This window comes from Suricata suricatta, chromosome X (assembly GCF_006229205.1).
Source record: "Suricata suricatta isolate VVHF042 chromosome X, meerkat_22Aug2017_6uvM2_HiC, whole genome shotgun sequence".
NCBI classification, from domain to species: Eukaryota; Metazoa; Chordata; class Mammalia; order Carnivora; family Herpestidae; genus Suricata; species Suricata suricatta.
In genome coordinates, this window is record NC_043717.1 from 82,869,533 (window position 1) to 82,884,907 (window position 15,375).

At 49.8% G+C, this 15,375-nt stretch overlaps 1 protein-coding gene across 8 annotated transcripts in view; it reads right to left on the reverse strand.

Annotated features, from left to right (window-relative positions):
• The window catches only part of SEPTIN6 (septin 6), a 64,896-nt gene that overhangs the window by 39,262 nt on the left and 10,259 nt on the right, over positions 1 to 15,375 (reverse strand). For all 8 annotated transcript variants that reach the window (XM_029929490.1, XM_029929494.1, XM_029929495.1 and 5 more), the window contains exons 2-3: positions 9,847 to 9,961; positions 755 to 950 (exon numbers count right to left, since the gene is read on the reverse strand). In XM_029929490.1, the coding sequence (XP_029785350.1) occupies positions 755 to 950; positions 9,847 to 9,961 (311 nt within the window). The remainder of the gene's footprint in view (positions 1 to 754; positions 951 to 9,846; positions 9,962 to 15,375) is intronic.

Consider the following 15,375-nt stretch of genomic DNA (forward strand, 5'->3'; position numbering starts at 1 on the left):
GGCCTTAAGCCTATACAATTGGAAAGGCCCTCCAAGAAAGACAAAACACCATTATGACTAAAAATTAGTTACAGGGCCTTGGAAGGGCCTGTGTAAGTGAGGGCCCTATGGTGTAAGCTTCACTATCTTCCTAGCAAATCTGCCTCCAAGCTAGCCAAACAGACCAAGTGATGGTTCCATAGAATATTCTTCTACACTTCTTTGCCTCTGTGCAAACAGTTCCCTTAGCCTGGACTGACCTCCCCTCCCTTCCCTTCCTGGGCCGGTGCAGGGGGCACGTCCTCCGTGAAGGCCTCCCTGACGTTCCCACACGGAACTGACCGTTCTTGACTTCATGTGCTCATGGTAACTTGCCCTTCAGCCCTTTGTACCCTGTCCTTTACAAAGCATATCACACTCGACGGAACTTGTTGGCTTAAAACCGGTCTTCCCTGTGACTGCCGCAAGGGCAGAGACAAAGTCATCCCGTGTTAGATGGTCAGGGCATGGCAGTGCCCGGCACAAGGTAGGAGCTCGACACGTGTCTGCCAAATGGAACGGGGACCTTGCCCATGTATACTGAAAAGACACCCTTCTTTTGGCAAAGCGGGTCGAGTAGAATGGTTGATGTAAACAGGACCCCGGGCGGGGTGGCGCGCTTTTACGGTGTTGGCAGCCTGCACACGCCACTTTGGGAACACGTCCAGGAAGGACCCCGTGGCCAGGGCCTCCCTGTGGCTTCCCGGCAGCCTCCACACCCCATTGCTTTCCTTACCTGTCCTCCTTGTTGATCTGGTCGCCAAAGCCCACCGTGCTCACTATTGTGAGCTTTAGCCCCACGTTGCTCTCTTGGAGGTCATAGGTGTTGGACCGGAGCTGGACACCTGGCTGGGTGTGGGTGGCTGGCTCCCCCTCAAACTTGGTGTTGAACAGGGTGTCCATGAGGGTCGACTTGCCCAAACCTGTCTCGCCTGAAAAGCAAAATGATAAATGATGGTCTGCTCATCCAGTGACCCTGTAGCCTTTCCACATCATGTTTTGGTTGTATTTGTGTTGACGTGGAAAAGAGAAGACAGCAAATGAAGAGCATATAAAAACTACATACACTAGAGCGCCTGGGTGGCTCAGTCGGTTGAGCGTTGGACTCTTGGTCTCTGCACAGGTCATAATCTCACAGTCATGGGATCAAGCCCTGTGCTGGGCTCCTCGCTGAGCTGAGCATGAAGCCTGCTTGGGATTCTTTCACTCTCTGCCCCTCCCCCACTAGGGCGCTTGCTCACGCGCCTTCTAGCTCTCTCTCTCCCAAAATAAATAAATAAACATTTTTAAAAACCTAAATAGACTTTTTGCTCTCAGTTAAGTGGAAAAAATTGAAAGAAGTTGCAGCAACGTATTAGCCAGGAGCATCTCAGGATAGTGGAATTGGGGTAATTTTCCTTTTAGCCTTCTTACTTTTGTGTTACTTGAAGGTTAATACGCATTGCTTTTATAGTCAGAAAAAGAAATGATGTATAGGCAGTGACAGGAGAGGTAGAGTTATGCCTGGGAAGAGTCCGGAAGGAAATACAGTATACTCTTACCAAGGGCTCCCACTGGGTGGTGGGGTCATGCGCAGTTTTCATTTCCCCCTTTAAATACTTTTGTGTATTTTCCAGGTTTTCTATGTGGAACATGGACAGCTTTTGTCATAAAAATTGAAGGCTATTTTCGATTCTAAAAGAAAGGGACAGTGCGGTCGGTCCCTTGTCAAATAAATATCCTCTGAGGATGCCTGGATGTGTATCCCAGGGGGAAGGCCATTTTTAGCTAATGGGGAGGGAATTTAGCAGGCCACAAATTCTTCTTCCCCTTAGATTTCAAACAAGCCCATCATGTGCGTGTTTAACTAACAGGCTGCAGAATACTGATAAATTAAAGCCTCGGAATTGCAAGCCTTAACTTTCGCACCAGGGAGACGAGTCAGGGAAAGCCTATGGGGACCGGTGAAGCATTTGGGGGGGCCATTCCTGGGAGATGAAAACACTGGGGGAAACTTGGTGGCATGGCAGTTGGGCGGGAATGTCCTGTGAGGCCACAGTCTGGGCTGGGCGCTACAGACCCATATCATCTCCATGGACCCAGACTGCATTTGGGTCTCCGCCCCAACTGCCAAGCGATTCAGGAATGCCAGGGATAAAAGACTGAGTAGCTAATCACCCTGGATTGCCTCTGGGCTAGCCAGAGCACCCTGCTATTCCGGTATCCTCACCTCTTGCTCCCCTTCGCCCCTCCCCACCCTTGAGATGTCTCCACAGAGGGGAGTGGGTTAGCACTGGGCAATTCCTGACCTGGTAACCCCCTCCCCTTCCCCCCCTGCCCTTTTGGGACCAACAGTACAAATCTGCAAGGTGATCCACAGCTAGGGTTAGAGCTGCAGCTCATACGTGCAAAGGGTCCATCTGCTCCCCACCCTTGGGGAGGAGGCCATCTTGCACGCCTTTTAGTCTGAATAATGAGATCTGAATGCAGGATGTGCTTTTTTGAATATCTGTCTATGATGAGAGAACTTTCTGTGTGTAGAGATTGGTGAGAGGGAGAACAAGAAGAACATTCAGCTCAGCCCGGGCTCCCCAGCCCCCCAGCCCAATTTCATAGCCAGGTCTGACTAACATGCTGGATTGCCAGGGTGCGGGGAAATGGCTCCTCACACAGATCGTGTTTCCAGCCAAGGCCTGCTATACCTATTAGCCGCAAAGATTCTCCCAGAAGAGGCCCCTTTTTCTTCCTCCCTAAAGGAACAGGAAGTATTTGGGTCTCAAGAAACATGTGCTGAGGTGGGGCCTTTGCAATGGGAGGTGGCAGAGTTGGCCAAGCAATGGAATGTATCACCACCCCCTCCCTGCCCAAGGTAGGGGTGCGGCCCAGTTGCATCTATCTCTGAGGAGGGAACACGGTTCACCCCTAAATCACTTTCCCTCTGGGTGCTGACGTTCAAGCTACATTTGAGCCCATTTTTATCTTTTTTAAGTTTATTTATTTTTGAGGGAGGGGGAGGGAGACAAGGAGAAGGAGAACCACCAGGAGAGGGGCGGAGAGATGGGGGACAGAAGATCAGAAGAAGGCTCTGTGCTGATGGCCCAGAGCCCAACGCGGGGCTTGAAGCCACGAATAGTGAGATCATGACCTGAGCCACCCAGGCGCCCATTGAGCCCACCTTGATGCCTGATGAATTTCCCCGCCTCCACCACCTTCTGTTCTGTGAGCCCTTTGCTGAATGTCCCGCAGCTCCTAGAGTGGTGGGCTCTGAGCCCCCAGCACCTGGAGCTGGCGCCTTGGTCCCTGGTGCTAAGGATCGGCAGAGAGCAGAGGATGGGGTACCTTCCCGTACCCGGGAGTGCTCCCGGCCAAGGCGTATGCAGAGGCGGCAGGAGCAAGCGACAGACTGCCGGCTGCTCTGTTTGCACAGCTGGGCGACTGGAGGCCAGCCAGGCAGGGCAGGGAAGGGCGGCAGGGAAGAGCAGCAGGACGAATGACCACCCAAATGCCTGCCAGCACAAAAGGGCTGTGGAAATTAGATGCCCAGCGATGAGTGGATGAAAAGAACCTGCGGGTGTCCGGGGAATCGTGATACATGCAACACAAGAAGAGGGCAGGAAAATCAAGCGAGCATGTCCCATGGCTATCGAGTGCTCCCATTCCGATTTTCCATCACTGTGGAGCCTTGGGCGGGGAGTGAAGGGGGGGTGTCTCTTAACGGTTGGCACAGACCCAGCCTAAGCCTGGGATGCTGTCTCCTCCCATGTTGCCCTGGACCCAGCACTGAGGAAGATCAGGTCAGCCTCCTCCACAGCCCTGCAGGAAGGTGGGGACTTGGCAGTTTCCAGCAGGAAACCTGGGGAGTCCCAAGGGGTCCATTTCTCTCTGCACCTCCCTACCTGTACGGACAGTAGGGTTTCTTAACCCTTTTTAAGCCACCACCACCGGCCAGGAGGATTCCATCTCACTTGGCCTAATGTAGATGATATTCTGGTTTTTATTTTTTTATTAAAAATTTTTTTAAGGTTTATTTATTTTTGAGAGACAGAGCACAAGCAGAGGAGGGGCAGAGAGAGAAGGAGACACAGAATCGGAAGCAGGCTCCAGGCTCCGAGCTGTCCACACAGAGCCCAGCGTGGGGCTCGAACCCACGAACTGTGAGATCATGACCTGAGCCAAACTCAGACACTCAACCGACTGAGCCACCCAGGCACCCCAGGAAACACCAGGTTTTTAAAAAAGAATTTCAGTTTAAGACATGTAATGTGAAATACGCTTTCTCAAACCCCACTCCCTGGGAGAGTCCAACGTGGACCTCTCTACTCAGCCTTTGTCCTCACCTGCTGCCAAGATCTGCATCCTCTGGCACCTTGTGTAATTAAGTCCTCGCAAGCGATGAAATGCAGAGTCCTGGCCAGGTTCTCGGTAGAGGCCCAGCCGAGTGCCTTCCCTTCTCTGGGCCCTGGTCTCTCTTCCCATAAAAACAGCAGGTCGGAGTAATAACACTAGCTACAGCTTCTGGAGTGCTTACTGTGTGCCGGGCCCTGGCACCATACTTATATTGTCTTATTTATTCCCCAGGATAAACTTATGAGGGAGCTACTCCCGTTTGCCCTTAATAAGGGTTAACCAAGCCACTTCCCAGCCACATGAATTCGCTCCACTCCTCAGTCTCTCCGCACCTCACCATCTTCATCTGTAAAATGTGGAGGAAGGAACTGGTCTAGGGTCACAAAGTAGTAAGTAACAAAACCGGTACCGAATCCAGTCAGACACTGGGGCCCATATTTATAGCCGATATGCCTTCAGTGCGTCCCGTAGGTGCACTATGTAGGTTCATTTGGTCACTGGACAAATGTTCACGGAGCCTCTAACAGGAGCCACGTGCAATTTTAAGGGGCCAGTGATGCAGCAATGAACGGGACGGCCGCCATCCCTGTTCACATGGAGCTCACGGCCACACGAGGGTAAAGGGCCTGCCAGCTCCGAATACTGTAATAAACCGAGGGAGAGGTCCCTGAGTTCAACAAGGAGGTGTTCCAAAGGAAACTCCAGGAACTCTGGGGAGACTATGAACAGGGACAAGGTCATGCGTGTCTCTGTAACCTTCCTGATCTCCTTCCTGATCTTCCTGGCATTTCTCCCAACAGAGGGTTGGCACGCACTCTCACACCACGGCTCGCAGTCCGTCTCCGACAGGTGAGTGGCTGCCTTTCCCAGAGATGAATGCGTAAAGCAGTCGACCCCTGACCTTGACAGATTGCTAGCTGTCCCTCCCCTCCTCTTGAGCTAGCCTCGATCCTGCTTGTCTCATGTGTTTCATTCCAAGTTCAACACAGCCCAGTGGAGCCTGGAATCCCGAGCAGCTTCAAAGTAAATATTATCATTATGACTCTTTGCACTCCTTGCAGGCATTACTGTTGCTGGCACATTCGGAAGGCTGTGTCTCTTCTCTTTGGAGCTCTTTCCCAGCACCACAAAGCAACGGGCCCCCTGAACATCGGTACCACTGGCTCAGGTCGGTCCTCGGAGGCCTCCTGTCCTATATCTAGGATCATAGGATCTTTGCAATTTCCAAAGCTGAGTGACTCGTATGTGTTTTGGGGAGGGGGGGGAAGGGAACTTCATCCCACCCAGTAATTATTGCCAACCATAGAGCATCCATTCGAGAGGAGTCATAATATGGTCACATGCGTGTGCCTCACCCTCTAAAAGTAAGAGCTGTGCAGCACCTGGGTGGCTCCGTCGGTTAAGCGTCTGACTTCGGTTCAGGTCATGATCTTGTGCTTCATAGATTCAAGTCCTACCTCGGGCTTGCTGCTGTCCGCCTGTCAGTACAGAGCCTGCTTTGGATCCTCTGTCCCCCTCTCTCTGCCTCTCCCCTGCTCGTGCTTTCCTCAACCCAAAGGAAAAATAAATATTAAAAAATAATAGCTCTAAGTGCCATTTATCGGTATCCTTACATATAAAGTAGGCTCTGGATTCATAAAAATTCTCTCTCCAATCCCAACTTGCACACGTGCACACAGGCACGCACACACGAGGGTATGGGGTACTCACTGCTGAGTCGTGGACCTCTACGGTCAGCAGCCCAGCACCAAGGTAAACAATGCTGTGATAAAAATGTCCCAGGTCTCTGTTAATCAAAGCGAGTGTGACCATCATTTTACACTTAAAATGCTCTATGAGAGCAGGGCCTGGGTTGCTCAGTTGTTTCAGTACCCAACTCTTGATTTTGGCTCAGATCACGATCTCATGGTTCGTGGGTTCGAGCCCCGCATCAGGCTCTGTACTGATCGTGGAAAGCCTGCTTGGGATTCTCTATCTCCTTCTCTCTGCCCCTCTGCCCCTCAAAAATAAATAAACTTTTAAAAAAATATTTATTTTTTGAGAGAGAAAGAGAGCGCAAGCAGGGGAGGGGCAGAGAGAAATAGAGGATCTGAAGCAAGCTCTGCCCCTCCAGCACAGAGCCCGACGCGGGGCTCGAACCCACAAACCATGAGATCAGGACCTGGGCTGAAGCCGGACGCTTAACCGACTGAGCCACCCAGGTGCCCCAATAGATAAACGTTTTTAAAAATGCCCTATGAAAAAAGGAAAGAAAACCTTTTGGTGGAATATCTTCTACGCCTAAACAGAATCATTTGATAACAGTCATCAAGGGAGTAAACCCGATAGTTAGGCACAGGCGGTAAGCATGAAAGAATGGCCGCAGAAAGTCCCACTAGAGAAAAGATCACCTTTGCCAGTCAAGCTATGGACCCTTCGCCAAGTCAGCGACAGTAGCCGGTCCCATGGCTGGGCTGAGATTGGAGCCTTAGAGCTATTCTAAACCACTCATGACCTTGGCCCAAATTGTGGGTTCTCTGGGCAATGACAGGGTTGGGAACACAGACGGAGAACAGGATGCATAAACCGCAGGCCGTGGGGGATCAGGGATGGGGAATGCACTTAACCCGGGCCAGGTTGGGTGCATTCAATGTGGGCGATAAGCGGGGAAAGAAAGAGAGGGGGTGGGTCATTGCGGTTCAAGGTCTCGTTCCTCCTGAAAGGTGTGGGGCGGTTCCCCAGCAGGTGTTGGTGGAACCAGCTGTAACCTTCCAGCATCTGGGTGGGAACTGGAGGGTCGGGGTTACTGTTCTCCCCCCCACACTTTGCCTGGAGCTCGGCTGCCTCCTCCTCTGGGCCCTAGGGCAGCCCGTGGTCCCCAGGTCCCATTGCACCTCACCTCTCGCCCTCTGATGGACACGGCCTCCCTCCTAAAGCTTAACTCACCCACCCAACTGCACCCAGTTGAAAGGCTCATGGGAGTGGGCCTCTCTCTTCACTTCTCATCTCCTCGACTCTAGTACAGGTCACACCGAGGTCTGGGAGGAATGCCAAAGGGATCCAATATGTTTGTGCGGAACTCTTTCAGTAATCAAACAGTATGCGAAGTAAGTTGCCCAATAGCCAAAGATTGGAGAGAGCTGGCAGTGCTAATATCGGATGTGATAGCATCTTGAGGTTGATCACTGTGGCTTCTATTTATTTTGTGCTTTCTCCTCCTAACAGCATCTCATCCTAACCATGAGTAGGCTTCCAGCATTTGAAGAATTCATGGCCTCGCAGTGGACTCTAAGGCCCATAACATGTAATAAGGCCCATAACGTGTAATTCTGTGAAGCACAGATTTCCATCTCCTGGGTTCCCAAGCTGATGTGTGGGAGTGAGTCATTAGGCTAATGAGTGAGCCTCACCGACTGCCTGTCTGCCATAGTGAGAAGTGACTTTGTTCTCTATTCCCTTCAAGTGTGCAGTTGCTCTCCTACAGAAAATGGTCTGAGAAAGGGTGCTAAGGATAGAGGAAAAGAGAAAAATAACAAGCCCGAGAAAACAAATGACCTTAGTCAGAAAACAGAACTTTAGAGGCGCCTCGGGGGCTCAGTTAGTTAAGCGTCTGACTCTTTTTTTTTCTCATAATATTTTATTGTCAAATTGTTTTCCATATAACACCCAGTGCTCTTCCCCTTAAGTGCCCTCCACCATCACCACCACCTCTTTTCCCCCCTCTTCCTTCCCCTTCAACCCTCAGTTCATTCTCAGCATTCAATAGTCTCTCAAGTTTTGCATCTCTCTCTCTCTCCAACTCTCTCTCCCTCCTCTGCTCCCCCTGGCTCTCCATTAGGTCTCTCCTGTTTTCCTGCTAGACCTATGAGTGCAAAAGGCGTCTGACTCTTGATTTTGGCTTCAGGTCATGGTCTCATGGTTCATGAGCTTGAGCCCTGGGTTGGGCTCTGCACTGACAGCACGGAGCCTGCTTGGGATTCTCTCTCTCTCTCTCTCTCTCTCTCTCTCTCTCTCTCTCTCTCTCTCTCTCCCTTCCTCCCTCCTCCTACCCCACTCGTGCTCATGCGCTCTCTCTGAAAATAAATAATAAAAAAAGAAAGAAAACAGAACTTTAGACTACACCAAAGAGTAAAATATGCAATTCAGCGGTGGTTCAGAGCCTCAACAAAAATGAGTTTCCCATCCACTCTCTACAAAAATAAGAATGAGCAATCCGCTAAGTGTTTTGAGCGTTCCAACCAGCGGTAAAACAGACTCCATTATTTATATAATCATTAAGGTTTGGAAGTAAGTCACCGAAAATATGCAGGTATACTTTACTGCACTGTAGAGTGAAAATTATGTTCTGTGATCATGTTTGGGATTTTTTTTAAGGTCTTAATGAGAGATTCTTAGGGGCACCTGCGTGGCTCAGTCGGTTAGGCGTCTGACTTCGGCTCAGGTCATGATCTTGTGGTTCGTGGGTTCGAGCCCCACGTCAGGCTCTGTGCTGACAGCTGAAAGCCTGGAGTCTGCCTTCGGATTCGGTGTCTCCCTCTCTCCCTGACCCTCCCCTGCTTGCGCTGTCTCTCTCGGTCTCTCAAAAGTAAATACAAACATTAAAAAAATTTACGGAGAGATTCTTTGAGACTGTCAAGGAACTGTTGTTCCTCATATCTGAATGGTTGCAGCTCGACCATTTCCAAAGTGCCTTTGTATTGTCAAAGGATGTCACTGGCCACAGTTACAGACACAGTGGGAGGGCCAAAGGGGTCGGCCAGACCTGGGCTTTGTCCCCAGTGGGGCCACTTCTTCTAGATTGCCTCCATTGAGTCTCTTATTCTCCCCAAATGTCAGGCTCTCCACCTGCTTCATGAAGATACAAATGCCGCTCCCTCTGCTCACTTTGCAGAGCCCTGGTAAGGACTCGAACCGCTCCCATTCCTGATCTCCTCTGGGGTTAACATTCCTGAACTCTCTTTGTGCTGTTACTGGCACGTTAGAGGGGACTAAGAAGGCACGGTCCCCACACTGGAGACTAAAGGTCGAGGTGGAGATAGGCTTAGAGAGAAAAAAAGAACTTGGCCGGCGGCTGTAGGGTCCCTGAACTTGAGCTCAAACTGTGCCAAGCATAGCAGGCTGCAGGGAAAGGGACAGCCCCACCCCACTGCCCACAGCAGGTGGACAGCACCTTTCCATAGCCACTACCTGCCCCCCAATTCTGCCCGGCTCCTGTTTTCTGCAGTCCCCAGGAATTTGACGGCATAACGGAGCCAACCAGCACCCTTACCAGATTTCCACTGGGCGGCACGCAGCTCAGCTTCCCCCAAGGTACTGCCCCGCATTCTGGTCTGGCCAGGGAAAAATATAATCACAGCCGGCTGCTTCCAAAAGCGAACAGAGGGATAAAAGAGGAATAAGGGGGAAGCACTTTTGCAAAGAGATCAGAACGGCACAGTGTTTAACCTAATTACCTGCAAAGCCACATCCAGCCATTAAGGATCCATATTCCGTAATAGAATTTCCTGCTATGGAAATACTCACCCACGCACAGGATGTTGAAGCAGAAGCCCTGGGTGACTGACTTATTCACCAGCTGGTCGGGCAAGCTGTCAAACCCCACATGTCCAGCCAGGGGGACAGTTCGGCAGCCTTCACCCTAATTTGGGAGAGGACGGAGGGGAGAAAATGAAAATGTGCTTAAAAGCAACTTGGGTCTCACATCTCATCCAAACGGATCTCTGAGCGAGGAAGCAATGCTCGCCCAGGCCCGGTACGTCTTGCCTCCCCGTAGCTATTCCCTGCTCCAAAACAGAATGGCCTGCCAGCTTAGAAATCACAGATTCCTGGGGCGCCAGGGTGGCTCAGTCAGTTGAGCGTCTGACTTCAGCTCAGGTCATGATCTCGCGGGTCGGGAGGTCGAGCCCCACATAGGGCTTGCTGCTGTCTGAGCAGAGCCCGCTTCCGATCCTCTGTCCCCCTCCCTCTGCCCCTCCCCTGCACGAGCTCTCAAAAATAAATAGATATTAAAAAAATCACGATGTTTAGGTACAGGGCATCTCCAGGCTCTGTAATGAATGTCACCATAGTTCCAGACAGAGAAAACTGCAGAGGTGGCTCCCGAGAGGTGGGAAGGTGAGTTCAGGGGTTCACAGACTTGGGTTAACTCTCGCCTCCACCACTTACAAGCTGGGTAACCTCTCAGAGACTCGATTTCCTTCCACATCTGTCCTATGAGGTATCTTACAGGTGATCGGGGGACTCGAATGTGCCCCAACATCCAGCGAGCTTTAGCACAATGCCTGGTCCGTGCCTCATGCTCGGTGAATATTACAAAAGGACGTCAAACAAGCAATTACTCCTCTTTCGAGGGCATTTTGGGCAACCACAAGGGTGGCACGACGTAGAGGTTAAGAGAATAGCTCTCCATGAGCATCCCGCCTCCTTCACCTTCTGACCTCGGACAAATTACTTCACTTCTCAGAGCCTCCCCACCTGTAAACTTGAGGACGGGTAGTCACTAGCTCATAGGATGGGGGTGAGGATGACACACTGAGCGTGGGTGCCCAGCCTGTTATGAGCATTCCGTCAACAGAAGCACCTGTTACTACCCATCCACTTGGACTCCCCAAAATAAAATGCGATGCCATGGAACACCTGTGCCTCCCCGCCACCAGCCTGAGAGAGCTACTTCTAGGCTTCCTGGGGACCCCTGGTCTCCACAGGGGTCAGCCAACCATTCGCAACCCTGCAAAGCCTTTGCTTCACCTGCTAGTCCCAAAGCTTCCTATTGTTAATGGTTTTGCAAAACAGGGACAGTCTCAAACCAAACCAGGGCAGGTTCCCAAGGAGCCGGTAGGGAGGAAAGGAAAAAGGACTGCAGGTACTCCAGAGAAGCGCTCGCTGCCAACGGCCCCAGGGAGAAGAGAAGCTGGACACCGCCGGGCAAGCTAGACAAGAGGACCTGGGAGTTTCCACTGGGTGGGGCTACACCAAGTATTCGGTAACCAGAAAGGCACCACAAGCAGTCCCTGAAGGGCACGGTTGGTGCCTGGAGGCCCGCACCGGCATCCCCGGCTGTGTTAACAGGCAATCTTTATGGTAGACTGAACCAGCTTTCATACTAGGTCCCCCAGAGAGGGGCTGGGCCCCTCAGCAGCTGACATTGTCACAACTGGTTCCCAGATAGCCCCACCCATTGGTGCCAGCAGGTCTTCCAAGAGTGACAGACAGGATCAGGGCCGGGACGGCCATCTGGCAAGTTCATTACCCTCACACGTCTCACCCTCTGCCCCCCGCCCCCCACTCCCAGTGGAGTACTCCTGACACACAACCATATGCCACCGTTCAGTCTGAGTTGGCCTATTCTGGACCCCAGAGGGGTCTGTAAACAGCTGGGTTTCATGCGTGGCCCACATCACACGGGGCTTGTTCTACACACACCCCTTTTTGCTTCCCCTCACCCCTCACCCCTCTCGCCTTCTTCTTTTTCTTAAAGCAAATGAACGAAGATGGAAGTTTCCCACTGTTTGGTCTTGGTCCTCACCACTGCAGGGGAGACAGAGACTTAAGAGCCAGTGTGCCTTCTTGATGGATCCCCCTACATAGCAGGCATCGGAAATTGGGACAGGCTTAGAGTTGAGGTTTCCTGAGCCATATCTTATCATCCCTGGTTGCCTCTTCCTGTGTTCAAATTCAGTACCGTGAAACTTTGGCCTCTGGTCCAAGTGCCCGAAGGAGAGGAAAGGGACCTTACAAATGGAACACAGTGGAGCGATGTTCGAACCCCACACCCTACTCTTAAAGACTTATGTCATTGTCAACAAAACCGTATCAGAAAACTGTCATGTGCCCCCTCCCTGGTACCTCCCACCCAGCACAGTGCTGTAAAGAGCAAGAGGAAGCGGGTCAACGGGGTTTGGAGGCCCTTTGAGTGTTTTGAGCAGGGAGAGCCATGAGGCAAGTTTTTGAAAGATCATTCTAGCTGCAGGGCGTTGGACTGATTGGAGGAAGAGAGCGAGCAGAGGCGAGAAGACGGGACTCCACGAACACCGACCTGGCAGAAGGCCATCCCAGCGCTGTGCCAGCCCACACTGGCTGAACTGAGCTGGTCTGACCTGGGTCTCAGGAGGGAGGAGCAAACTTGAGAGATGGCCTACAGAAGGGCGATCGCTTGATCAAGCGATTGGGTAAGAGGGAGTGAAGAGGCCATCAGAGCTCTGAGGCTTCAAGGTTTTAAGCCTGGGAGCTTGAGGGCACCGTGGACAGAAAAGAGAGAAGCCGGGAAAGGGTGCTCGCTTGGTGGGGAAGTTGAGGATTCTGGTTTTAAGTAAGTACAAAAAAATTACGTTCATCGGATTTTGGGGTTTCTAAAAAGTAATCAGTGTGCACCGTAGCCATTTTAGAACATAGGGAAAATTATAAAGTAGAAAACAGCAATCACCCATAACAGCACTCTCCAGAGGTAACTACCGTTAATATTTACATACGTTTCCCTCTAGTCTGTATGCCTTTTATTTCTTACAAAATAGGGATACTTCTGTATATTTCTTTACAAGATCTGGTGCGTAATATAGCATGGACCTTTTTTGAGAAATAAAGTATACTTCTAAAACATTATTTGTATTGGCCACATAGCATTCCATTGTAGGAACTTACCATATTTTCTTAAGTAATCTTCCACTGCTAGATATTTGGCGTGTTTCCCAAGTTTTAAACAACACGAACAATAATTCTCATTCGTACTGATTTGCATAGATCTTTGATTATTTCCTTAAGTTAAACTTCTAGAATTGAAGCCTGCTGGGTCCAAGGGGCATACATATTTGAAAGACTTCAGTACAGGGGTGTCTGGGTGGCCCAGTCACTTAAACATCTGACTTTGGCTCAGGTCATGATCTCACGGTTCGTGGGTTCGAGGCCCGCGTCGGGCTCTGTGCTGACGGCTAGCTCAGAGCCTGGAGCCTGCTTCAGATTCTGTATCTCCCTCTCTCTCTGAGCTGAAGTTGGAAGCTCAATTAACTGAGACACCCAAGTGCCCCTAAAAGAATTTTTTTTAAAGAAAAAAAGACTTCTGTACACATTGAGAAATCATTCAATAGAGAATAAAGAGTACAAAGTTCTATTTTGGCCACCAGTACGCAAGAGTCTCTGTCTGCCCATACTTACACCAACATGGAGTTTCTGAGGCTTTTTAACCATTGCGAACGGTATCATTGAAAAATGGTATCACAACATTTAATTTGCATTGTATTAGTGAAGAGAAACAGTCTTTTTGTTGTGTATTCTGTATTGTGTTTCTATACATGCACTGTGTATATGTACACATGTATGTGAGTTGCCTATTCAAGTCCTTGCCCATTTTTTAGAAAATAGGTGTTTGTCTTTGTCTTCTGGGTTTGTAAAAACATTTTCTATGTTAAGGAAAATAAGGGAGTTTTGATTTTCTGGTAAGATATGCAGGAGAAGAAATCCAACAAGTTCTTAGCAATATGGGATTGTAGGCTCCAGGAGAATTCAGCACTGGGGGATGAATTTAGAAGTGGGAGGTATGAAACTGGATGTGTTCTTTAAGAGACAGTACAGGGAGAAAAGAGTTAGAGACTAAATGTAGGAAGTGCCCACAAGGAAGGAATGGAAATCAAAAGGCTTCTTGCAAGTGATCAGAAAAGTTAAGAGATGACCCGACAGTTTTCTACCACCAGAGGCCAAGGTTGAAATGAGGAAGAATGACAGAGAAATAACCATTAGTCTGGATTTGATGAGGGTCACTGATGGCTTTAGAATCCCTAGTTTTCTCTGTATCTTTTTACCCAGCGTCCATTCAATACACCAAAATTAACTGGAAGGTTTGGGGACTTGGGAACATGGGATCTGGATACTGTGTTTTTCCTGCTAAGATTTAAGCAGCAAACTGTTTTTAAAATATTTATTTTGAGAGGGAAGGAGAGTGTGTGCCCAAGTGGTGGAGGGGCAGAGAAAGAAGGAGAGAGACAGAATCCCATGCAGGCTCCCTTCAGCTCGGAGTCTGATGTGGGGCTCAATCTCATGAACCGTGAGATCATGACCTGAGCTGAAACCAAGAGTCAGATGTTCAACCAGTTGACTGAGCCATTTTATCTCAATGCTTATAGGTGAGAAAGCTTCACATATGTATTTGTATCTCTACTTCCTGCTTTAGGAAATCCTGTCAAGTGAGCACTATTCATTCTTGTTTTGATGGATCTTATAAGATGTCAAGGTCATCATTACGAGTATTAGCCCTCATTGTTCAGAGCTAAATATGTAGAGGTTAAAAAAGGACATTGGGCTGAATGTACACTGACCCCAGGACAGCCCAGGAAGTTTCTTCCCCCTCTCTCACTAAAGCTCTGCTATCTTATCTGTTTCCTCTTTCTCCTTAAGGTGGCCTGATTAATTGAGATCTTCATTACAATGTGCCCAAGAGAAGATGGAAGAGACAACTTCCGCCCAACACTAATCCCTCAAGTTATCATCTGGAGAAGCTGGTGGTGTTACGTTCAAGGCTTGAACTGGGAGGCTAGAAAGGCCACCATCAACAAAATGTCAAAGGGCCCATCTCCTGTCCCCCTTTGCAACTTTCCCTAGGAATCTATTCTGCAGAAACTCCCATGTCTGCGCAAAGATCCATGTGTAGGGAAATTCATTCCAGCATCCATTATGATACTGAAAAACGAGGGGGAAAAACCCGTAGATGTCTGATAACAGAAAAATACTGAACTAAATTATAGCATGTGCATATTCTGGAATATTCTGCAGCCATTAAGAAGAATGTGGTGGCCTCACGCCAGTCACAGTGGCTAAAATGAACGAATCAAGAGACTATAGATGCTGGCGTGGGTGTGGAGAGACAGGCACCCTCCTACACTGTTGGTGGGAATGTAAACGATGCAGCCGCTCTGGAAAACAGTGTGGAGGTTCCTCAAAAAACTACCAATAGAACTCCCTTATGACCCAGCAATAGCACTGCTAGGGATTTACCCACGGGATACAGGAGTGCTGATGCATAGGGGCACATGTACCCTAATGTTCATAGCAGCAATGTCAACAATA